This window comes from Simochromis diagramma, unplaced genomic scaffold (genome assembly GCF_900408965.1).
Source record: "Simochromis diagramma unplaced genomic scaffold, fSimDia1.1 OVJJ01000321.1, whole genome shotgun sequence".
NCBI classification, from domain to species: domain Eukaryota; kingdom Metazoa; phylum Chordata; class Actinopteri; order Cichliformes; family Cichlidae; genus Simochromis; species Simochromis diagramma.
This window is the reverse complement of record NW_024386772.1, coordinates 13,245,271-13,272,046: the sequence shown is the minus strand read 5'-3', so window position 1 is coordinate 13,272,046 and position 26,776 is coordinate 13,245,271. Positions and strand designations below refer to the sequence as shown.

General features: G+C 38.7%; 2 protein-coding genes across 4 annotated transcripts in view; both read right to left on the bottom strand.

Moving 5' to 3' along the window:
- Positions 1–1,252: 1,252 nt before the first annotated feature.
- LOC120745430 (nuclear GTPase SLIP-GC-like) overlaps positions 1,253–26,776 on the bottom strand; it is a 35,015-nt gene continuing 9,491 nt past the window's right edge. Inside the window, exons 22-23 of one of the 3 annotated variants that reach the window (XR_005698632.1) lie at positions 26,251–26,772; positions 1,253–1,429 (exon numbers count right to left, since the gene is read on the bottom strand). Coding sequence is in view for 1 of the 3 variants with exons in the window: in XM_040050277.1 (XP_039906211.1) it covers positions 26,703–26,772 (70 nt within the window). In the remaining 2 variants the exon portion in view is untranslated. Of the gene's footprint in view, positions 1,430–25,289; positions 26,773–26,776 lie in introns of those variants that run through there. The other 2 variants (XM_040050277.1, XM_040050288.1) reach the window with 2 other exon arrangements.
- LOC120745469 (nuclear GTPase SLIP-GC-like) lies at positions 1,879–14,434 on the bottom strand. Its single transcript, XM_040050361.1, has 21 exons — positions 14,119–14,434; positions 13,896–13,983; positions 13,675–13,787; positions 12,684–12,708; positions 12,441–12,527; positions 12,033–12,120; positions 9,263–9,476; positions 8,922–9,143; positions 7,098–7,304; positions 6,830–7,005; positions 5,417–5,510; positions 5,241–5,328; positions 4,979–5,100; positions 3,534–3,707; positions 3,300–3,454; positions 3,071–3,188; positions 2,844–2,952; positions 2,618–2,748; positions 2,345–2,426; positions 2,064–2,145; positions 1,879–1,950 (listed from the first exon to the last, which is right to left on the bottom strand). Exons 2-21 carry the CDS (start codon positions 13,960–13,962, stop codon positions 1,881–1,883), a joined length of 2,424 nt encoding a protein of 807 aa, XP_039906295.1. The 5' UTR covers positions 13,963–13,983; positions 14,119–14,434; the 3' UTR covers positions 1,879–1,880.

The following is a 26,776-nucleotide window of genomic DNA, read 5'->3' as shown; positions in this document are numbered from 1 at the left end:
GGCTGTTTAAACAACTCCCACCAAATGGTGTGAAGCTGTATTGAGACTGAGATTGTCATGGACAGGGAACAATAACCAAAAGTATTTTGCGGCTCTTAAGGTGTGGCTCGCAGCCCCATGGTTAAGAATCACTGACTTTTGTGATGCTGTTTATACTGTAAGTAACCATAAGAGGGTGGACATGCTATGCTTTAACACATCTGTGAATCATTCAGAAAAATGGAAGAAAAGGTTGATGACAGACTGATATTTATTCTGGTATTAATTTTTTCGATTTCCTTAAAAAAAAGAAAACAAACAACAACAAAAAAAAGAATTCGCATTCAGGATATTCATAAGGATTTCTGTGGGAGTAATGGGGGTAAAGACAATTCAGGGACTTACTTCAAAGACTTTAAGCATTAGAAAATTAGAATTAAAAGGACATCTGGCTATAATATTATGAGTACGGCTATAATGAAGAGGAACAAAAATGCACAAAAATGATGGCATTTTAGGATAATTGTGCTAAAAAAAAGGAGAGAAAAAAAATTTCCTGAAACATATAATTGATTTCTAAGGTAAATTGGGATTAACAATGTAAGACAAGCTTTTAGAAATAATGTGATAGTGTATTTTTATACATAATACACTCAGTTCTTTTGTGGGGACTCAAATGACACAGAGTACTAGACCTGCAACAACAATGGCTGTTAGATGAGACAGAGGTGCACGTTAGACAAACTTAACTTCTGTCAACAGCGCAAAATATCAAAAAAGAGTCAGCTGATACTACTGCCAAAACAATCTTCATAATTGTCAAAGGAGCTTGCAAAGAAAAGCGTCTGGACTTCTTTAAGTTGCTTGAAGACGTTTCACCTCTCATCCGAGAAGCTTCTTCAGTTCTAAGGTCAAATGGTGGAGAGTCCCAGATATAAACCTAGTGGGAGTGACCCCCCACAGAGGGACAAAAGGACTGACCTCAGGAATTCGCATGACAAGGTGGGGCCAGGTTTCACAATGAACACACCCGAAACTCTGGCTGATTGGGACCCACACCCAATTTCACACCTTGGCTCAGGCGATTAGAGGATCATCAGGGGTCCTTTTGTCCCTCTGTGGGGGGTCAGATATTGTTTTTAAGAAAAACACCCTCTGCTGTGGCTCTAATGTATGAAAACCTGTCAAAAACACATATTTGTTGAAAGGTTGAAATGAAAAACTACTTTGAATCTCATAATCAGACAGTTAATTCCATAATGAAAAGAACTACTGAAATTAAACATTTATTGGAGGAAAAGATGGACACAATGTAGAGGGATAAAACTAGTCCTGTAGCTGCATGGAGATAGAGCTACTTACCCTAACCTACCAATCAACGTTTACAAGATAAATTTTAGGATTCATTAATACTAAAAATCTTGGAACAATGGTCTGGATGACTTGTTACCTTTTTAGGTAAATATAATCACAATTTTAATTGTAATTTTAGATAAAATACATTGATGTTCCATTTAATTACACCTTAGTTGTGGGCTGTATTATAAAGTGTTACCATTTTTTATCTAGTGTGTTAAGTACACTGATTTTATATGTACTGAAATGTGCTATATCATTGCATTGTCATCTGAATGAACCATAACTAAACTCATAAAATAAAACGATTAAAATAGATTTGAAATATATGTAGAGTGATGTGAATCCCTTTCAATTTTCCGCAAACTTCTTTGTCAGCCTCAAGATTTAAAACATTAAAAGATAAATATGTCTTACAGAAATAAGTCCACAATCACTTATAATGACATTCACAAAATCAAAGTCAAATGTCACCAAACAACTTTTAAAGGGACCAAATAAAAACAACTGAAAATGATTGAGACCAAATCGGATGGTTTTTTGTTTTAAACAGCACTTCCTCTGGTAAGACCTGTTTGTGTCCAGGTTTCTGCAGTTTCTACCTGGTCAGCAAATCTGAAACATCCAAAAAAAGGTTTAACAATGAGCAATAAGGACCAAAATATATATATATTTTTTTAAATGTAAAATATTCTATGTAATACTGATGATGACGTATAAGAATTTACCCAGTTAGTGATGTTTCATCATCTGGAGTGCCTACAAGTTTATCATAATGTTTCTTCACCATCTCAAGCTCTGTTGAAACATCTGAAAAACAAGACATTTTTTCAAATTGTTTCCTCCCCAAGAGTGACTCACGTAATAGTGTGTGTGACTGTAAATTATAAGTTAATTTTAAAAATAGAGAGACAAATAGGTAAATAGACTGTGCTATCAGGTGAAAGATTTCAAAGATAAAGAGAAAAGGAAGGAAGCTTTATCAAATACAGCAAATTGTCCTGTTTACCTGGGAGTAAGCCCCCATCAGTCTTGAATGAACGTTCAATGGATTCCTTCATAGTTTCCTCCAGAGTCTTCAGGATTTTTTCCTATTTTAAAAATGGTTATTACTTATCACAGATCAAAATATTGTGTTAAGTCAAATACAATTACATTTAGAAGGTTCTCAGATACTGCATAAAAACATAAATGGAAACATATTTTTGTGTAAGTCTATTCCAGTTAAATATGGAAAAAGCCTTCATATGTTCATCCCATTTTTTCATAAAACATGACAAACCATCAAACTGTGCAATTTCTCCAACATGGTATTTTTTGCCCTCTCAAACATGTCCTCCTTTGAGTGCACGTGGTCCGTAATAGTCTCCCTCATGTTGTACAGCGTGTCTTTTCCACTAAATTCTGCAGCCTCTACAATAAGACAGAAAGTTCCAATCAGATTTCTCTTTCTGAATAATGATAAATATAAATATGTGTTTTTGTGAATCTCTAATCTTATTTCTTACTCTTGTAGCCTTCATCCATAATGTTCTCAATTGTCTCTGTCAGACTGCTGTAGACTCTTTTCTTCTGTTTCCGCATCATTCTGTTCAGTTTTGCCTTAATTTTTTCTTCCTTAGAGAACAAACATGAAATATGGATGAACATCACTTGAAATCACATCAAGCCATAAAACTAATTTTTCATGTTTTCCATTTATTGTCCATTATGTCAGTAAAGTTTCATCTCTTACCTCTGTCTTGAGAAATCTGAGCTGCAGTTCAGCATTTTTGTACTTTTCAAACAGAGAATCAGTGTTAAGTGAAAATGTATCGATGACTCCATTGAATGCTCCACGTTCTGAGTCATTTCTAAAACATATAAACATTGTGGTTATTAATGGCAGAATTGGCAAGTTTATATGTTATGATTACATATCTTGGATAATATTATGTGACTGTTTAGAACTTGTCTTTTCTTACGGGAAGGTCTTTCTGAATTCATCATCAATGCTGTCAATCAGACAGGAAGCCAACTTCATATTAAGGTTAATTAGGGTCCCTTTCTTTGGTTTGTAGACGCCACCATTCTTAACGACACACTTCAGTACCTTGTGAAAAGCACCACCCTTCTTTCCCTAAAACAGAAAAGAAGTATTTAAACACATATTCATGTAAAATATGTTGTTTTGTTGTAACTATATTTAAAATACATACACGATACAAGAAGTTCTTGAGTTTTTCTCCGTATGATCCTTTGGATTTCTCAACGCCATCATCAAGATATTTTTCAAAAGCCGTATAGGTGTCTTCCATTTCTTTGTTGACATTACGAAGTTGGAGGTTCGTGTTTCTCTCAAGTTCTGCACACACCTCGGGTTTTTTATCATCCTGAAAATTTTTGAAGGAATAAAGTCAGAAAAACAACTTGTTGTTTTGTATAGATTTATGAAATCAATTGATTTGATCAATTGAAGTCACTGTCCTGTAATAAGAACCTGAGAAGTAAAATAGAACAGCAAAAATAAATGAATCAATTAATAAATCATAAATTAATAGATTAAAAAAAAACAAGATACTCGAAAAAAATTGGGAAATCCCAACATGTAAGAGAATGTGTATCTTTTAATGCTGGGCATACACTCTGTGATTTTTGGTCCATTTTGAGACGATTTTTCAGTCGTGCGACTGTTTTCGAAATTGGTCCGAGTTTTCCCCTAATCGTGTGTCATGTATCATGTAGTATACGTGGGGTAACAAGAAGCGATTAATACCTCACGATCAGTTCCCGATCATCAATCGTTTGATCGTAAGAAAATCAAACCTGTTTGAAATCCTGTCGCTCGTTGTAAGAGTGTCAACGCAGCCTGTCACACTGCGCACACAGCTCCATCTTTCAGAAGTGAAAAGGTGGAGCAGCAGCACGGCAGTGGAGCGTGTGATCTGGACATAAGCGATGGAGGCACAACTTGTAGAACTTTGGAAAGCTCATCTGAGCCTTTTCGATGTGGCCTCACAAAATTATCACGACCACAACAACCGTGAAAATAGTTGGATGGATATTGCTGCTCATTTGCAGCTGTGTTTTTCATTAGCAATTTAGTAATGTTGATGGTGGTGGTGTGTGTGTCTGTGTGAGTAAAAGACAGAGAGGGAGAGATAGATTTTGTGTTATGTGTTATGGACGCACAGTGTGAGCACATCAGGCCATATAGTGTGAGACCCTGCACCATGACCTACGAACTTCTTACCCCTGCGATTCAATCGTACAGTTTGAGCAGAAGCTGAATAATAATAATGGATTGGATTTATATAGCGCTTTTCAAGGCACCCAAAGCGCTTTACAATGCCACTATTCATTCACTCTCACATTCATACACTGGTGGAGGCAAGCTACGGTTGTAGCCACAGCTGCCCTGGGGCAGACTGACAGAAGTGAGGCTGCCATATCGCGCCATCGGCCCCTCTGGCCAACACCAGTAGGCAGTAGGGTAAAGTGTCTTGCCCAAGGACACAACGACCAGGACAGAGAGCCCGGGGATCGAACCGGCGACCTTCCGGTTACAGATACGCTTCCCAACCCCCTGAGCCACGGTCACCCCAGTGTGAATAACGCGACTGAAAAAAAATCGCAGTGTATGCCCAGCATTAGTTGACCTTACCACTCCTCTAGAGTTGGCTCCGTGAATCAGAGACAGAATCCCGTGAGCTCCATTCACATAGTTTACTGTCTCTGAGTGACAGTCATTGAGATCTTGCAAAAATCCCTGAAGTTGAGGTATTTCTGTTGAGAAGAAATTTCAGTGCCAGTTTGACATTACTTAAATTCAAATTAAATAATTCTTCTTTCAGTCAGAGCAAACTAAAACAACATGTGCATTTCAGCTGTTTATATTCTGTTAGCAAAACGGAGACTTCACTCACCAGTTTCTTCTGGACTTAGATGCTTCCCTTTTAGGAACTCTTTGGAGCTCACTGTGAACACTTTGAAACTGTCATCAGTGAAGTGTTTCTGGGGAAAAATGTGATTTAATTTTAAAGCATCCTTACAACTATGGAGAGTCTTTACATTAGATTTTCTGTCAGTCTATAAAACTCACCTTAATCTTGCTTCTCTTGTTGAATTCTTTCCTTACTCCATCCTTGGCTTGAATGTTTCTTTTAACTATTCGATCATGGATATCAGCTGATGAACTACAACAAATGTGCAAATATGCACTGTTACCATCATCACTATTATCATCACCATCATTAATCTGGGGCAGGCTGGGTGGTTTTGATTTACTCTTGGGCTACGTCCCCACGTACAAAGGTATTTTTTCATTTTTTTTAAATCGCATCGACATGTGCACTTTTTAAAAAATATCTCTGTTCACATGTAAACGCAAAAACAAAGTCAAACGCTGTCAAGAACATGCCAAATCCTAACTTACTAGAATTATGTCCTCTTTTCTTTTCAAGTGCCTTCATTATTTCAAATGTTAATAACTAAACTGTATTTTGGATTTTATCTTGCTAGCTCTTTTGGCCAGAGTTTATTCAATAAAGAAAGAAACTGACAATTTTACATTTGTCTTAGTGATTTATAATCACGAGTCACAGCTCTCTAAAATACGGCAGGCAGTAACTGCATGTGTATATGTAAGCGTGTAAAAAAATGCAGATAGTATTTTGTTTCTGTCTCCCATTTTGAAAATTCATCAAATGTAAACAATCAAGTGGCGCACAGCCTGGCGTCATGTTTGATGTTGCGTGACTAACTCCTCGTATTCCTCGTCCACGGGTAAATGCAAAAACTGTTTTCGAAAATCTCCACGCTGGCAGGAGTTTATAAAAATCTCAGTTTTCAGTGATCCAAAACGCCATTTACGTGTGGATGAAAAGCCCAAACCGATAGAAAAAGCTATGTTTTCAAAAATACCAGTGTAGCTGTGGACGTAGCCTTGGCCATTAGGCGGAAATGTGGGAGGCTCCCTTTCTGACCAAGCTGAGCTTTCCCTGACTGTCGCACACATATAACTCATTGTCATCGCCTAGATTGTATTTAAAGACTGACTGTGGCACTGCATCTCTGCCACCTACGGTGGTGTTCTCCACTAATTCACCAGTTCATATTAGTTTATTCAGTTTATATTTTTCTTTCATTGTAAATAAACCTATTAAACTTCACATCAGTTGTGCATACATAAAAGCTGCAATGATGCCAGTTGCAACTCGTTCTCCTCCTGCTCTCCTGTTATTGCTCACCCTCTTCTCTCTTGCTGTCCCTCTACAACTAAAAAAGATCTACTACCTTTGCCACTCTCCACTATTCCACTCCCTCTCTCTTCTCTTTATTACTCAGTCCACCATATTCAATAAACTTTATAAAATTGTATCTGCATCTCAGACTCCCTTTGACCCAAATGTTCTGTATTATTAAAAAAAAAAGGCTAAACTCTGTGTTTCATTCTAGCCTGGGTTTATCTTACATGGAAACACCGTGTAGTTGATCAGCATTCAAAATTACTTACAGATCATCGGAATCATCAAGAAGATCAGACTTGGTGCAGATAAAATGAATTTGCTGACATTCGCCACCATTTCCAATCAGACTACTGACACTTTCCAGGATCTCCCAGGCCTCTTTCTCTGATGCTGCTCGGTTAATTTCAGTCACAATCCACACAGTAGAACAATCTCCAACTATCTGAAAGGAGAATAACATGTCTCAGTGCTTCATTGAAAGATGACTGTTTACAGACAACACAGTATAAGCAAAGAACAGTAAATGTGAATTACCCCTTTCCACATCTGATCTCTGCTCTTGTTACAGTCGCCATTTCCAGGAAGGTCCACAAGTGTGACATGCTGGAGAAAAGGATTGTTTGGCACCCTGACAGTCACACACTTCACTAGTGGCCAAAACCACTTTTTTCCTTCATTGCCTTCTCCTTGTTTTGACTCACTTCTTGTGTACTTGACAAATTGTGCAGAAAGTTCATTAGCCTGCAATAAATAATGAAAGTAAAGCAGTGCAGTTTAATTTCAGTCCTCACAGAAAGTGCTTTATAGAATTCATTAAAAAGTCAGTGACATAAAAAAGGTTAAGTAATTACTGTTCAGTTTTAGATTTAAATGATCAGATTGTGTCATGTACAAGCTTCCCCTTGTGTTATATTGGACCAAGAAAAACATCAATCAAATCCAAAATGAAAATAGATTTTTATGATTTATTTAATTTTTTATTCTCTATTTAAATCATGCTATGAACACTCTTGTTCTCAACAGCCAGTATTACTATTAGCAGAAACTACTTCATGTCGGCATTTTGCACAGTTGTCCACTTTAACTGACTGTCAGACACTGATTTACTTTGTGGCCACTTTGATTCAGTCTTTGCTGAATTTGCTCAGCAGTGAATTTCTACGGTGCGATTTAAAGTGTAAGAGTAGGTTAAAATAGGGAACTGATCACTGTTGTGTGATAAGGGAAAAGGTTCTTACTGCGATTATTTAAAATAAAAACAATCATGCTCTACATCACGGACCTGGACCAAACTTGGGTCTTGTTAACCAGTTATTACAAGAACAGATTTATTTTTTCTGGCAATGTGATCATCTAAAGATCATTGTGGGATCTCAGTAAGATCTGTTTTGTTTTGATCACTGGATCTGTTTTCAGTGTTTTGTTTTTTGGACTTTTGAATCTATGCTGCATGCTATTTTCAGAAGTGAGATATGTTTTTAGTTCTTAGGCTACGTTCACACTGCAGGTGTTAATGCTCAATTCCGATTTTTTGATCAAATCCAATTTTTTTGTCTGCGTGTTCACACTACAAATAAAATACGACAGCAAACGCGCTCTAGTGTGAACGCTCAAAGCGGCCCGCATGCGCAAAAGAAGACTTCACACACAGCGCGCTCTTTAGACCCAGAGCAAACAGTATTGTTTGACAGATGGCCGTTAATATAAAGACTTCGGACTTTACGTTTCCCAATTTTTGCTTTAAGTTATTTTGTTATTTACATAATAATGTAGATAACCTAATAATGATCCTTATTGCTGTTTTAGAGAGGAGCGGTGCTTCAAAGGATAGTTGCAGATTTCTGTCAGAATCTGCAGATTATACAGTACAAATAAAATGTTCACGTTTCTCCAACGTTGTCTTCCCAACAGTTTCACTGACATCTACACCGGATGGCCAGGAAGCGACCGCGATGTCTTCTCGGGCGCTTCTCCGGCGCTGATAATTGGCGTCTGTCTTGTGTCGGTGACGTAAAAGACGGATTTAATGCGACCTGACCGTTCAAACAGCAGTCGCTTTCTAAAACATCGGATATGTATCGGATTCAGTACCACATACGAAAGTGACCCAGATCGGATTTGAAAATATCGGATTTGCACCGTTCACACTGTCACACCATGATCGGATATGGGTCGCATAGTGTCAAAAAAATTGGATTTGATGCGCTTTCGCCTGCAGTGTGAACGTAGCCTTAGTCTTTTGTTTATTTGGTCAGTTCCCTTTTTGTGTCCAAGATGTCCTAGTTTCACCTGTGTCCCCTTCCCAGCATCCCCTGTGTGTCCCCTGTCTGTTATAGTAGCAATATGAGTTTGTCTTACTGATTCACATCTCAATATCTTCCGCCTGGATTGGAGAAATTCTGGAATTTCTTTGAAATATTTGTTCTCCATGAGGTTTTCAGAGGACTTCTCTTTCCATTCTTCTCCATAAAGTGCTGACAGCTTTTCAACAGCATCACGATAATCATCATCGCCTTCCTTTTCCTGATTTTCATTATTGTCAAGAAGCTGATGAAATGACCACAACTCATCTTTCCACTCCTACAAAAATAGATGACAAGCAATTTATTGAGGCATGTACCCAGCCTTAAGCTCCAAGAACTGCACTATAACAAATGATTTAGTTTTAAGTACAAATCAAATTTGAGAATTCATTTTACCTCCTTCGTGATGAACTCAATTTCTGCTTCATACTTGTTGTGTGCGTTGGCTTCCACTTTGATCATGACTGAGGTGCAGGCATTGATGCTTCCTGAAGGTAAAAGATTCTTCTCTTCAATGATGGCATTTATCAAAGAGCTCTTTCCAGCCCCGGTTTTACCAAAGACACCAACCAGCTCCCTCTTGTCTGTCTCCAAATCACTGATCTTTTTCCTGATGAACGAGATTTTAAATATGGGTTAATTGATTCAGTCATGAAAACTTTTTATGCACGCTTTAAAAAAAGAGAGTTTCAAAGAGAGTTATAATCATGGTAGTGATCATCAAATGAAATATCACTAAATATTTTAGTTTTATACACATACACCACTAATTGTTTACTGTATGTTGTTTTGATCAGCATCTTCCTTTTTGTGTCAGTTAAAGCTAAAATGTTTCCCCCAAGAGTTGGTAGATAACAGGAACAGCAAAAAATGTAGTTAAGTCACCAAAACCTCCTAAAAATATCAGTCTTTGTTGGTCTTAACTTTGATAGTTTTATTTTACTAATAAATCATTCTGTGATCTATAGTTGTACTGCTGTTAAGTCAAAAGTATAACGTAAAATAGCTAAACAAAGAACCAACACACCAAACAGACTGACACAAGAAACTAATTGGTGAATATGGAACCAAACTATCATCTGGCCGAGTGGTGCGACACCAACAACCTGCTGCTTAACACCGAGAAGATCAAGGAGCTCATCGTGGACTACAGGAGGAAAGCTGACCCACATCCACCCATCTACATTAAAGGGACGGCTGTGGATTATGTGAGCAGCTTCAAGCTCCTTGGAGTCCACATCTCCGAGGATCTCATCTGGACGACCAACTGCTCCAAGTTGGTCAAGAAGGCTCACCAGCGCCTCTTCTTACTGAGGACTCTGAGGAAGAACCACCTGTCCTCAGACATCCTGGTGAAATTCTACTGCTGCACCATCGAGAGCATCCTGACTAATAACAGTCTGGTATGGGAGCCTCTCTGCCTCGGACCAGAAGGCGTTGCAGAGGGTCATGAAAACCGCCCAGCGCATCGGTGAAAGACCACTTCCTGCCATACAAGACATCTACAGGAAGGTGTCTGAAAAGGGCTGGGAAAATCATCAGAGGCCCCAGTCACCCAGCACAAGGACTCTTCGACTCCTGCCCTCTGGGAGGCGCTACATGAGCCACAGGACTAAGACCATCAGGTAGTGGTAACAGCTTCTTCCCCACAGCTGTCAGACTCCTGGACTCTGACCCACATTAAACTCATGGACTGAACATACACACACCTACAACCACCTATAACTGAACACACACACAATGGACAAAACAAACAAATAGCCAACTGTACCCTCATACACAAAATAATAACATGGACCGGTTCAGGTGGTGGTTCACCAACCTTACAACCACTAGCACTTTATATAACCACTGTAGAAATTACCCACATATCTCACTGATCTGAACTGCACTACTGTAAATGCTGTATAGACAATCATTCTGTACAATACAATAATTATAGTTCTACAACTGTTTACAACTGTTTATTAATACTCACAATTGTATATCTACAATCAGTATAGTTCATATTTCATATTTCTGTATAGTTTTCATATTTTTAACCATATTTAAATCCTGTTCATAGCCTGTACATAGTTTGTACACTCACTACAGCCTGTACATACTTATAGTTATAGCATATTCATAAAATACCTTCATACCGTGTACATTGTAACATACCCATAATTAGGGATGGGTACCGGTGTCCGGTGCCATCTGACATAAACGGTAGTAACCAGACCGAAAAGCAGCGCACATTTCGGTGCTTTATTTCGGTGCTTTTATTCCCTGAGCTGTGATACACTTCTAGCCAATCATTTTACGTTTCCGAGGATAGTAGGCGGGTCCAGGTACGTACGTTCTTTTAGAGCAGAGCTACAGATTAAAAATGCCCAAGGCGAAGCGGTCAAAAGCCTGGCTGTACTTCACAGCAAAAGATGCAAACTCAGCAGCCTGCAACAAGTGCTTTAAGCTGATACTGTGATACTGTCAAAGGAGGTAACACCTCAAATCCGATGAAACACCTGGCGACGCATAGCGTTTTTTTTAAAAGCCCAGAAATGCACCGTATTTGATAGCTTGCTGCGAGACCTCACACCGAGCACATCTACTGCGGGTGGGTTGCCTGTTATCGGACCCGGAGTTAGCATTTCATTTTTCTGATTTCGTATTATAGGGACGTGTTGGGTGGCCAGAAGCGTAATATACCGACGATTTGTCACATAGCATAACATGTTACGCTTTGGGAGTGAGAACGTGTTGTCTTTTCATGTTTGCCTCGGTTCTCTCCAGGTACTTTGGCTTTCTCCAACAGTCCAAAGACGTGCAATTAGTGCATTTAGGTTAATAAATCCTCATCAATGTAGTTACTCATTCCTGTGACTGTATCTTGGTGTAACCAGTGTGACATCCATAAAGTTTGTTTGGACTGAATCATTATAATTGTTGTGATCATGTGAATATACTGCTTATTTTTGCGCGTGTCAAGACTCTTGAAAAGGGACCATCTTCTCTGTGTGACTCAATTACACATAACTAGCAGTTTTTGAGGATGTTTTACAGATATTTTCTGCATTTTTGGTTTCTTTAAAAACAATCTCTCTGTGATCTGTTTGTGAAACTGTCACATGATCAGGAGTGGAACCAGGCCCATACATTACAAAATATGAAAAAACTTAATACTCACTTTAAGAAATCACTGAGTTTGTCTTGGTCATTTAGTCTGGCATGTACAAATGTCATGATGCTTTTCACATCAGACAGTATGATTGATTCTGTGGACAAAGAAAGGAAAAAACTATTTAAAACAAATAGACTAGAATAAACAGAAAATGTAAAATCTCATGTAAAAAAAACAAACAAACAAAACAAACGTGTGTGAATTAGAGTATATCAGGACCATAATGTGACCACTTACCAATCAAACTTACTATACCATGCATCAAGCTGACTGTTAAATTTTGACAACAGCTCAAAGAAAAAGTAATTTCTAGCATCAAAGATGAAACTGGCATGTTGGACAAATTGTGCTGCACAGAAATTTAACCCTATAGTGGCTTAAACTGTGACACTGTTTAAAAAGAGACGTAAATACCTGCAAATCCTGGCATAGACTGACGCTGTCGCTTAGCTGGTGACTGCAACCTGCTGGCATCACTTTGAAGGTCTGATTTTCTCTTTCCTGATTGGATAAAAACAACAAAAAATAAGAACAAAAATGTGTTTCTCTCAGCATTGTAATTTATTCTTAGTAAAGTTATGTAAATTGAAAGGCACCAATATTTTATGCAAACACAGAATAATATGAGATGCAATAAATACGATGCATGTGTCTCACCTGTATCACTTGTGGATGGCAAGACCTGAGGATGAATATGAGTTATACAGGAAATTATTACTATTTGCATTGGCATTGCTCTTTAACAGCATTTGAAGGACACTAGCATACAAGTTTTACAATCAACAAACTTAAATGCAGTTATATTTATAACTAGCAGACTGATGAGGAATACATTATAAATTACCTTATCACAGAATTGGAGACTTTGCTTCGCACCCTTAAAAATCCTATAGCTAGCCAGGCCCCTTTAGCCTGTCCAGTCAAAGGCTAGCTCCCTCTGGCAAATTGTCCCGAACAGTCGGGGAAACAAGATGACTGGGTGATGGTGAGGAGGAAGCATAGTCTTAAACAGAAGTCCCCAGTACACCACCAACCTGTTCATGTGTCTAACTGTTTTTGCCAACTTGGCAAAACACTCGCCAGGAATCAAACTCTGGTAATCGGTGATTCTGTTCTGACCTGAATCGAGGAGGGGGCCTAAGGGTACACCTTTCACCATCTTAAAATGCTGTAATTGCAGCCATTCCCCAACTCTCTGAATGGTATTCATGGCCATTGATCAGCAGGTTTTGGTCAGTGGTTGTTGATCAATGGTCATGAGAATTTGCATAATTAACATTAAGGAACTGACCTCCCAGCCCATTGTTCCTTCACTGGACTGGTTTCAGTCATTATGCAAATGTACTGCAGTCAGCTGAAACTAAAGAAGTCACTTGGATGAGTGACGAAACGGTTCTCCCACAAAACGCTACGTCCAGATGAACAGAATCAACTTTTGGAGATTTACTCTCCTGCATGATTGATGCATCAAGACAAAACGATAGAAATAGTAATTACTTAGATTACCAGTTACAGAAAAAAAGTAAAAGAGTTGCTTTTAACGCCGTTTTTCCCATCACTGATTATTACTGCCAGTGCATTTTTAAATATCCAGATAAAGTCACCTCTGTTCACTAAAATAGCAATGATTGTCAAAGAACTTAATTACCTTTAACAGCTTGAGGTTCTTCTTGAATCTCATTCTTGGTCCAGCTTTTGTGATCAAATTCTCAATTTCTCGATCATCAAGCTCAAAAATATTTTCTTCATCAATTTCTTGATCTGTAATTAAAAATAAAGTTGAAGAGATAAAGATTATTCTCAACTTACTTCACAGATCACATCAGAATCAATATCTGTACCCATCAGGGATTCACGTTAATACTTTACCTTTAAATTTTTCCACCCACTCACTTAGCCCCCATTCAACCAGTTTGGTTCTTACGAAATCATCCATGACCAAGAAATGTAAGATAAACTGTAAGATAAAATGCAATATTTCACCAGACAATACTGCTTTACTGGTTAGACATTCGTGATCGACTTCTCCTTTAATGCACATATAATCAGAGACAGTGATATTAAATTCAGATTAAAAGTTCAAACTGCTTACCTTTTGTTAGAAGTAATGCTGGAAAAGGCTGCTGAGGGAGATGTGAGGGAAGCAGTGAGACACAAACAGGAAACAGGCGGGAAGAAAGAAATCCAGCAAAGAGCAAAGTCCACAAACAGATGCGGTTAAAAACAAACTGGAACTCTGTGGCTCAGACTGCACAATTGCAACTGCAGGCAAATCCAACATGAGTAACGCGGGAACAGGAAAAGCAGAACGGAGAACTGAGAAAGGCAGGAAGAGGAGGTGTTTGTGCAGCGCAGATGGGCGTGGCTGGAAGAGCGGTAACACCCTCCCTCGGAGCCCTTTTTTTTCAACAATGAAACGATGTTGGGTGATAAACACTTTTTTTTTAAAAGCCTAATAATAAATACCATCTTTAATCCTTAAAAATACTAATAAAAATATAAATTGCCACTCTTTTCTGTTACCGTCATCAGCCCAGCCACACCCATCCCCCAATAGATAAAATACAACTGTTAAGTTGCATATTATCTATTATCTTGTATCTATCATCGTGTTTTATAACCCCCAAAACACAAACACATCCTCCAACCACACACACACACACACGCATGTTTTGTTTTCAAACACCATTGCAGTGTATTTCGCACCTCAAACCTTTTGTAAACAATAAAACAAATACAAGTAAACTGAAACAAATTACAGGTTGCAATAAAATAAAGTACAAACTCTTTTAATAACAGAAATCTTTATGGTTTAATTTATTGTACGCGTAGTTTTTTTTTAACTGTGTAAGAATATTTAACATTATGCTATCAATACATTTTAAAAAATGCCTCTCTTCAAAATGGGTTTAAAAACATAAACAGCTGTGGGATACTGTTTGTCCATGATTTGGACAGCCCAGTGCGGGCTTCTGACAGGGGGATACCTACCTTGGCACTAGGGCTGGTTATCATCACTGATTTCTAGAATCGGTTGGATTCCAATTCGATTCAATTTTTTCTCAGACAGTCAGAAATATTAGAATTTTGATCATTTATCAGTACTGATACTTCATCAGAGGTTTAAGCATATGCAATATACACAGCAGATGCCTTTGTGTCAAAGTAACTAAGGATAAAACACAGAAAAACATGAAGGAGATTTTCCTGGCCTGGCTTTTCCTTAAAAATATTCTGCAGTGGATCAAAAACTGAAGAAAACTGTTAATCAACATATGAACATTACCTGATGCTCTTTGAGGATAATAGCTTGCTTGGTATAATTAGAGAGACTGTAGATTGCATAGTGGGAGGGGGCTGGGGTGCAGGGCAGGAGAACAGCTAACCCCCACCCCCAGGACTGGAGGCCACAGTTACAAGCCTGTGGGAGGGCAACCCTCCAGGGCAAAGAGGAGAGTAGTGGAAAACTACTGAAGAGCAGCTTTCCACTACCCCCCCCCCCCCCCCCCCCCCACACACACACACACACACACACACACACACACACACAGATCAGCCTTAGGTGTGCTGATCTCCAGATGCATCTGTAAGGAAGAGGTGAAGAGTGGCAAATCCTGCAGCATCATAAGCTGTGAGATGTCATCGTTCAGCACTGATGGCGTGTACGTGCCGTCAAGTGAGAAAGCCGAAGACATCGCACTGATTCTCATGCATTTCGTCCACGCTTTGTGTTTACATCTTTGCGTGGAATCCGTTTACCTGCTCTCATTTGCTGATTTAGTTGTTTGGTGGTTGTTGATATAGTTTTCTTAACTTTAACCTGAAATGCACAAGATTCATTTGTAATGAATCTTGTGTTTTTCCAGAATCACTAAAAACTGCTGTAATCAAACCTATACTGAAAAAGGACAATCTTGACAAGACACAAATGAACAACTACAGGCCGATCTCAAATCTCCCGTTTTTAAGTAAGATCATTGAAAAAGCAGTTTCTCAACAGCTCAATTACTTCTTAAAACAGAATAATTGCTACGATGCCTTCCAGTCAGGTTTTAGACAGAACCACAGCACTGAAACCGCTCTGACCAAAGTGTTTAATGACATATGTCTGAATACAGACAGTGGAAAAATGTCAGTCCTAGTTTTACTGGATCTCAGTGCAGCATTTGATACAGTTGACCACAACATATTACTCAAACGACTGGAGAACTGGACAGGTCTTTCAGGAACTGTACTAAACTGGTTCAAAACATACTTAGAAAACAGGAAATACTTTGTATCAATAGGTAACTTCACATCTGAGCAGACAAGTATCACATGTGGAGTTCCCCAAGGTTCCATCTTGGGACCCCTTCTGTTTAACATCTACATGCTCCCACTGGCACAGATTATAAACAACAACAAAATAAACTATCACAGCTATGCAGATGACACACAAATATATATCACAATGTCACCAGGAGACCGAGGCCCTGTACAGGCTCTTGGTAAATGCATTGAGGAAATCAATGACTGGTTGTGCCACAATTTTCTCCAGCTAAACAAAAACAAAACTGAGGTAATAGTCTTTGGCGCCAAAGAAAAACGATTACAGGTCACCAGAGAACTTCAATCTATACATCTAAAAACCACAAACCAGGCGAGAAATTTGGGTGTAGTGATGGATGCAGACCTAAACTTAGAAAAACACATTAAGACAATAACAAAGTCAGCTTACTATCACCTCAAGAATATATCAAGGATAAAAGATCTGATGTCTCAACAGGACCTGGAAAAACTAGTCCATGCATTCATCTTTAGTATTCTTGATTACTGTAACAGCATCTTTACAGGTCTACCTAAAAAATCAGTCAGACAACTACAGCTCATTCAGAACTCTGCTGCTCGAGTCCTCACTAAGACCAAAAAAGTGGACCACATCAGTCCAGCTCTGAGGTCTTTACACTGGCTGCCTGTCCGTCAGAGGATAGACTTTAAAGTTCTGATGCTGGCCTATAAAGCTCTGAATGGTTTAGGACCAAAATACATCAATGACCTCCTGACCCAGTATGAACCATCCAGATCCCTCAGGTCATCTGGATCCGGTCTTTTATCAGTTCCCAGAGTCAGAACCAGACACGGAGAAGCTGCATTCAGCTTTTATGCTCCTTATATCTGGAACAAACTCCCAGAAAGCCTCAGATCAGCTGAAACACTCAGTTTATTTAAATCCAGGTTGAAGACTCACCTGTTCTCAGCTGCATTTGAATAAAGCACCAAATCCACACTTTAAGCTTAAATTTCAAAACTTACATTTAACTACTGATTTTATCTATTGTTCTGATTTTATCTGTTTTGATTTTATATACTGTTGTTTGTTTGTTTGTTTGTTTATTAGTTAGTTAGTTTATTTGCTTGTTTTAATCAATTTTAAATCATGCTTTTTATTTGTTCTTGTTTCTAATGTCTCTGTAAAGCACTTTGAATCACCTTGTTGTTGAATTGTGCTATACAAATAAACTTGCCTTGCCTTGCCTTGCCTAATCAATAGAATATATATGATTATACATGAAGTGTATGAAGGAATGTATATTCACACGCAAAAGAAACAAAGGATGGGATACCCATCTTCTGCCCTTCTTCTTCTTACCACATTTGGTTAAAGGAAGAAGGGTGGGGGAGTAGAAGTCATGCATACAACATGGCCAAATGGCTATCAATGCTTCTAAGGGGTCACTTAGGAGCATTCAGGATTCTTCCTCTAGTTTCCTGCATGATCAGTAAATCCAGACTTGGAAGTTCACAGTTGGAAATTACAGCAAAAAAAAAGCCAAAGGATTAGGTGCTGCCGAACACTATGAACTTACGAATGATAATTTTTTGGCTTTTTTCTCTTCTCGTACAATGTTGGATTACCATTTCAAAGTAATTGGAGAACACTATAGAGTTACTTTGCTATTGGATTATATTGACAGAGAACAGAAATAAATGCATCTTCAGGCCTGGATGAGCCCATCCTCTCTCTCATTCCTCCCAAGATCAGTATTAGGAATCTACATTAGCTTAATTAGGTAAGTAAAATTCAAGTGATTTTATTAAGTGATTATTATTATTATTACTTGATTGATCTTTTGCTTTGCTTCTACTAAATTCCTTTAATGTAATATTCTGGATTCATCCATCCATCCATTCGCTTCCGCTTATCCTTTTCAGGGTCGCGGGGGGCGCTGGAGCCTATCCCAGCTGTCACAGGGCGAGAGGCAGGGTACACCCTGGACAGGTCGCCAGTCTGTCACAGGGATTCAAAAAGTCTAAATTCTCGACATGCTTTTTTTTTTTTAAACCTTTGTGAAACAGGAAATGTAAAAACCTGTATTGTTTTAATATCACACAAAGGGTTATAAAAGGTTACTTTGGCCATAAAAGTTAACAGATTATAGAAGAGAGCTGCTGATGACAGATGTGACTGGAGGATTGTAGATGACCTGCAAGGCCACTGAGATAAGAACGCTTTTACAGGAAGCAGGATCACCAATCATTCGACTTCCGGTTGAAAAATAGATTGTTTCAGTCTTTACAGTTCATGGATAATTTTGTTGTATGTTAAAAACTGCTGTGGTGCTGCAAAATACTTTTTTGGCAGGCAGCTTATTTTTAGTGTCAGAAAAAAACAAGAACAGGGTACAGCATAGAATCAATGCAGAATATAAACAACAGAAACAATATAATAGCTAAAGTAGAAGCTGAGTAGGCAACTCCAGGCCTCGAGTGCCGGTGTCCTGCAGGTTTTAGATATTGTTAAGGTTCAAATATTGAGGAAGGAGAGTACAAACAACCATGGTCCAGAAGATCTTGGTCAAACAATTGATTTTAATGAATACACGCGTGGGAAGACCAGTTCCGTTCGCAGACAGGGCTGATCTTCGACTTAATCAAAGCATACACAGATTTTTATAGCATCAGGGTTTGAATTAATGACGCCCCTTCATACGTCACAGACAGAATATATACATACGTCAAATCAAAACCACAATGACTTTTAACACGGTTTTTAAAAGAACATTGTCTTCTATCTCGTCTGGAACACGAGCCCCACATCCTGCCAGACGCTGTTCCTCTTTCTTGCAGAGACAACAAGAAACTGTTCCTCTTTCACAGCAAACAGTGTGTTAAGTGGATGCGTTGTACAGGGAGATGGCCAGAGGCAGGAAATATTTCCTGTGTCGTTCAGTGGTGTTTTTCGGTAATCTCAGTCTCTCACTGAACGTGCTCCTGTGACTGACCAGCATGTCATGGAGTGGGTGGGAGGTGTTATCCAACATTGTCTTTATCTTGGACAGCATCCGCCTCTCCGACACCACCTTGAGGGAGTCCAGCTCCATCCCCACAACATTGCTGGCCTTACGGATTAGTTTATTGAGTCTGTTGGCATCTGCGACCCTCAGCCTGCTCCCCCAGCATGCAACAGCATAGAGGATCCCACTGGCCACAACAGACTCATAGAAAATCCTCAGCATTTTCTGGCAGATGCTGAAGGACCTCAGTCGCCTCAAAAAATAGAGACGACTCTGGCCCTTCCTGTAAAGTGCTGTGGTGTTTTTAGCCCAGTCCAGTTTATTGTCAATATAGTCCTCCACAATGTCAACACTGACCCCCTGGATTGAAACAGGGGTCAAGTGTTTCCTGGTCTTCCTGAAGTCCACGATCAGTTCCTTGGTCTTTGCCACGTTGAGCTGCAGATGATTCTGCTCACACCACGTGACAAAGGAGTCGACCACAGCCCGGTACTCTGTCTCATCATCCCTGCTGATGCATCCAACCACCGCAGAGTCATCAGAAAACTTCTGAAGATGGCAGGTCTCTGTGCAGTGGCTGAAGTCTGTGGTGTAGAGGGTGAAGAGGAAGGGGGAGAGGACAGTCCCCTGTGGTGCCCCCTTCCTCTTCACCCTCTACACAGCCTCTGTCAGCCTGTGGCTTAGTCTTTCTGAAAGACACACACACTGTTTAAACATCTGAATGCAATATCAATGCTGCAGATTATATTATTAATGCAATAGTAATGTTGATGATTATTAACAATAGCAGTAAAATAGTTTCCCTGCTCTCCACAATATCACCCTGGGTCAACACACTTGAATCAAATGATTAGTTCATTACCAGGCCCCTGGAGAACTTCAAGATACTTTGAGGAGGTCATTTAGCCATTTGAATCAGCTGTGTTGGATCAAGGACACATCTAAAACCTGCAAGACACTGGCACTCAAGGCCTGGAGTTACCTACCCCTGGTTTAGACCCTCACAATTAAAACCTTAATATCCTTGAGAGGAATTCATGCTTTAAAATCCCAATCCATCCATTTTCTTCTGCTTATCCAATTCGGGTTTGCTGGAGCCTTTCCCAGTTGTCAGGCGAGAGGCAGAGTACATGACATGACAACTTAAATGACATTGTTCTTAGAGACCATAAGTCAGTCTTTTTTAATGTATCTGTCAACTCAAAGTCTCCTTCCCAAGGATTTATTAGGCGCAGGTGCTTTATTGATGACTCTATCATTTATCTGTTTTCTTCTCTTTTTAATTTTAAAACCTCTTCTGACCTCCTTACTAATTCTTTTAATGAACACTGTCTTGCCATTCTTAATCAGGCTGCTCTTTTCAAAACTAGGCATTGCTCTGTTAGTTCCCGCACACCCTGGTTAAACAATACAAATTGTGGTCTTCGACGCTCCTGTTGAAAAGGTCTGGTTGTCCATCATGAACACTTCAAATAACTTCTTCACTTATATAATGAGTTAGTGAAAGAGGCTAGATCCTCTTATTTGAATAATCTTATAAACCGTCATAAAAATAACCCAAAAATTCTATTCTGTTCTGATTTTATCTGTTTTGATTTTTCATTTTATATACTATTTTGTTTGTTTGTTTGTTTGTTTGCTTGCTTGCTTGTTTTAATCAATTTTAAATCATGCTTTTTATTTGTTTTTGTTTCTAATGTCTCTGTAAAGCACTTTGAATCACCTTGTTGTTGAATTGTGCTATACAAATAAACTTGCCTTGCCTTTTATACCATCAACAGTATTGTTTCTCCTCCATCCCAGCATGCTGTGTTACTGTAATACTTTCCTCAATCACTTTGTAAATAAGGTGATGGACCTGAGATCCAAAATCTCCTCAAGTGCCTCCCCTTATGAAGATGCCCTGAGTGTTTACTTCTTTTTCTCCAATCACACTCAATGACTTAATTATAGTAATAGGCAAAATGAAATTCTCATCGTGCTCTTTAGATATATTGCCTCTCTCTGTCTTGTCTGGGACTCTCACCATCATTGGTCCCACATTGTTATCCATCATTAACAGTACACTGAGGCAAGGTTGTGTTCCATCCTTTAAACATGCTGAGGAAACTCCTCTTTTTTAAAATAAATAAATAAAAAAAAACAAACAGAATCTAGATCCTTGCTCTACTAGTAATTATTGGGCTATTTCAAAACTGCCATTTATAAGTAAATTACTGGAAAAAGTTCAGTTCAGTTCAGGTCCTCACTATGCAGATTACAGATTTTTGTCCCTTTTCAATCTGGCTTTCAAAAGCAGCACTCCACTTAGACCGCTCTCTCGATGGACCCCCTAATGATCCTCTATCTAATCGCACGAGCCAAGGTGTGAAAATGGGTGTAGGTCACGAGGTTTCGGGTGAGCTCATTGTGAAACCTAGCCCCACCCTGTCATGTGATTTCCTGAGGTCAGATGGCCCAGGATGTGAGTGGGCGTTAAGGCGTCTGTGAAGGGATCTCAACACTGGATTATAGATGGCAGACAGTTGGTGTCGTAAACCACCGCCTCTGTTCAAAGATGGTCGCTCACAGTGGACATAAATGGCATCTTTTACTCTTCTTTCAAACCATCTAGCTACAGTCGACAGGGGAACAAGGTTTGTAATGTACATGATTTAATTTGAGCAATCTGAAATGCATAATATGTATTGTATAGTTTAATAGAAAACGGTTAGACTAGCGTAACGAGTGGTTAAAATGGTGTTAATGGTGTTACTGATGCTGAAAACCTAGTTCATGTATTTATTACTTCCACGCTCGACTACTGCAATTCATTATTACCAGGAAGTCCAAAAAACTTCCTGAAAAGCCTTCAGTTAATTCAAAATGCTGCAGCAAGAGTACTGACAGGGACTAGAAAGAGAGAGCATATTTCTCCTGCTTTGACTTCCCTTCATTGGCTTCCTGTTAAATCCAGAGTTGAATTCAAAATCCTGCTCCTCACATACAAGGTCTTAAATAATCAGAATCAGAATACTTTATTAATCCCGAAGGAAATTAGGGTTACAGCAGGCAGCACGCTAATGGCGCATGCGCACTTACAAAGGAACCTTCTGACCAACTTTACACAAACATCACATTGGGGAGACATGTCAGAAAGGTAGGCTGATAGGAAAAAAAACAACGAAAATACAAAACATGAGGTAAGAGGAGGAGCTCCTAGTGGGAGAACAGTTTGATAACAGAAAAAACACCTCAGCACAAAAAGCACATGACACCATAGAAACACAAGACAAGCAACAGGGGCGGGTAAAGGGTAAGAGAGAGCCGGTGTAGACAGCGCATCCGGTCCTGCAGCATGTCTGCGCTGGTCCAGTTGACTGCCATCTTCCCTGGTAGGGCACAAGCATCGAAGGCGTTTGGAAAGTAATGCACACGAGACAAGACAAGGACATAGAGGCTAAGCAGGGAAGATAAGGGTAAGGAGGAGAGGAGAAAAGTGCGACCGCCTTCGCTGAGAGCCAAAGAGGCCCCATCTTATCTCAATGACCTTGTAGTACCATATCACCCTATTAGAGCACTTCGCTCTCGCACTGCAGGCCTACTTGTTGTTCCTAGAGTATTTAAAAGTAGAATGGGAGGGAGAGCCTTCAGTTTTCAGGCCCCTCTTCTGTGGAACCAGCTTCCAGTTTTGTTTGGGGGGACACTATCTCTACTTTTAAGATTAGGCTTAAAACTTTCCTTTTTGCTAAAGCATATAGTTAGGGCTGGACCAGGTGACCCTGAATCCTCCCTTAGCTGCAATAGACGTAGGCTGCCGGGGATTCCCATGATGCATTGAGTTTTTCCTTTCCAGTCACCTTTCTCACTCACTATGTGTTAATAGACCTCTCTGCATTGAATCATACCTTTTATTAATCTCTGTCTCTCTTCCACAGTATGTCGTTATCCTGTCTTCTTTCTCTCACCCCAACCGGTCGCAGCAGATGGCCCCGCCCCTCCCTGAGCCTGGTTCTGCCGGAGGGTTCTTCCTGTTAAAAGGGAGTTTTTCCTTCCCACTGTCGCCAAAATGCTTGTCATATGATTGTTGGGTTTTTCTCTGTATCTATTATTGTAGGATCTACTGTACAATATAAAGCGCCATGAGGTGACTGTTGTTGTGATTTGGCGCTATAAAAATAAAACTGAATTGAATTGAATATATGGATGGGTTGTCATTTTGGAAGTTGCTGTTTGTGTGAAAGACTAGACAATAAACTAATGTTGTTTTTTGCTCAGTCAAGTCAGAGTTATGTCTGCTGTTTTCTGCACAACACTGGGTTGTCAGACACAGATTGCATGAAGTTATCAATTTGACTCAATTGCAGGCTGATATTAGACTTAGAAATCCGAAGTTGCCTATTGTGTGAATGTGAGTATAACGGTCTGTCTCTCTGTGTTGGCCCTGCGATAGACCTGTTCACCCCGCCTCTGGACTGCTGGGATAGGCTCCACCCACCAGGCAGAGTGACTACAATACCCCATCAGCCTTTTACGGCTGAGAGCTCATCAAGAATGATAAAAAAAATAATAAAATCATGCCCATATACTTCACTGTAAATTTACTATTGTTATCATTTATACACAATTTTTAATAGTCTTCACAGTCTCCTTTTACATCAACAGTCTTGCTGCCTTACGTTTTTGAGGTTGAGATACCAAAATGTGAAAAAAAAATACTATAATACAAAATGCATTGAGAAATATTTCATACTTTATACTTAAATTAGCCTTTATTACTTACGTGAGGCAGTATCAGTTTATACTGTAAATAAGCATGAGAGGGTGAACATGTTATGCTTCATATAAAGAACAACAAAATAAACAACAAAATAAAGTACCACAGCTATGCAGATGACACACAAATATATATCACAATGTCACCAGGAGACCGAGGCCCTGTACAGGCTCTTGGTAAATGCATTGAGGAAATTAATGACTGGTTGTGCCACAATTTTCTCCAGCTAAACAAAAACAAAACTGAGGTAATAGTCTTTGGCGCCAAAGAAAAACGATTACAGGTCACCAGAGAACTTCAATCTATACATCTAAAAACCACAAACCAGGCGAGAAATTTGGGTGTAGTGATGGATGCAGACCTAAACTTAGAAAAACACATTAAGACAATAACAAAGTCAGCTTACTATCACCTCAAGAATATATCAAGGATAAAAGATCTGATGTCTCAACAGGACCTGGAAAAACTAGTCCATGCATTCATCTTTAGTAGGCTTGATTACTGTAACAGCATCTTTACAGGTCTACCTAAAAAAAATCAGTCAGACAACTACAGCTCATTCAGAACTCTGCTGCTCGAGTCCTCACTAAGACCAAAAAAGTGGACCACATCAGTCCAGCTCTGAGGTCTTTACACTGGCTGCCTGTCCGTCAGAGGATAGACTTTAAAGTTCTGATGCTGGCCTATAAAGCTCTGAATGGTTTAGGACCAAAATACATCAGTGACCTCCTGACCCACTATGAACCTTCCAGATCCCTCAGGTCATCTGGATCCGGTCTTTTATCAGTTCCCAGAGTCAGAACCAGACACGGAGAAGCTGCATTCAGCTTTTATGCTCCTTATATCTGGAACAAACTCCCAGAAAGCCTCAGATCAGCTGAAACACTCAGTTTATTTAAATCCAGGTTGAAGACTCACCTGTTCTCAGCTGCATTTGAATAAAGCACCAAATCCACACTTTAAGCTTAAATTTCAAAACTTACATTTAACTACTGATCTTATCTACTGTTCTGATTTTATCTGTTTTGATTTTATATACTGTTTTGTTTGTTTGTTAATTTGTTTGTTTGTTTGCTTGTTTTAATCCATTTTAAATTGTTCTTTTTATTTGTTTTTGTTTCTAATGTCTCTGTAAAGCACTTTGAATCACCTTGTTGTTGAATTGTGCTATACAAATAAACTTGCCTTGCCTTCAACACATCTGTGAATCATTCAGAAAAATGGAAGAAAATGTTGATGAAAGACTGATATTTATTCTGGTTCTTTAAAAAAAAGATGATTTTCCTTTAAAAAGAAAGAAAGAAAGAAAAGAAAACAAACAAAAATAACAACAACAAAAAAACAATGCCCCTAAGAGTAAGAGTAATGGGGGTTACAGCCAATTCAGGGACTTATATCAAAGACTTTAAGCATTGAAAATGTATTCACAGAATTAAAATAACATCTGGTTATAATATTATGAGTAAGGGTGTACAACTGTTTTAATTTTTATTACTTATATTTTAAAAACTGAGCTTGAACAAAAATGACTGGACATGGCATTTCAGGATATTTGTGCTTAAAAACCCAAACAAAAGTATAATTGATTTCTAAGGTAAATTGGGGATTAAGATTGTAAGACACACTTTTAGAAATAATGTGATAATATATTTTCATACAAAATACACTCAGTTCTTTTGTGGGGACTCAAATGGCACAGGATACTTGGAAAGACCTGCAACAACAACAATGGCTGTTAGGTGTGACAGAGGTGCACCTTAGACAAACTCAAATTCTGTCAACAGCACACTATGTTGTCAAAATATCACAACAGAGTCCACTGATACTACTACCAAAACAATGTTCATATAATAATATTTTTTGTGAAGAATAAACATAGATGACAGGTCAGAAAGATTGTAGGGAACAAGAAAGCAACAATTAAAAGAGCATGACAAGAAGTGTGAATGTGTCCTTGGAAAAAAACTCCAGAAACTTTAAGTTTTACAAATAAATTCATGACTAGTTGTGTTTTTCATACACAAATCCATCTTATCCTAATTCAGATATTGTTTTTAAGAAAACGCACCCTCTGCTGTGGCTCTAATGTATGAAAACCTGTCAAAAACACACATATTTGTGTGTGAAAGGTTGAGATGAAAAACTATTATCTCATAATAAAAATCTTAAATCAATGGTCTGGATGACTTGTTACCTTTAAATATTTGTAGGTAAATACAATCACAGTTTTAATTGTAATTTTAGATAAAATACATTGATGTTCCTTTTAATTACAGGGGAATTACGCGTTAGTTGTGGGCTGTATTATAAAGTGTTGCCATGTTTTTACCTTCTGTGATAAGTAGACTGATTTTACATGTACTGAAATGTACTATATAATTGTCATTGTCATCTGAATGAACCATAACTAAACTCATGAAATAAAAGCATTAAAGTAGATCAAAACATATGTAGAGTGATGTGAATCTCTTTCAGTTTTTCCTCCAACTTCTCTGCTAGCCTCAAGATTTAAAACATTAAAAAAGACAAATGTCTTACAGAAATAAAAATCCAGAATCACTTATGACATTCACAAAATCAAATGTCACCAAAGACCAAATAAAAACAACTGAAAAGGACTGAGACCAAATCAGATGTTTTTTTGTTTTAAACAGCACTTCCTCTGGTAAGACCTGTTTGTGTCCAGGCTTCTGCAGTTACTACCTGGTCAGCAACTCTGA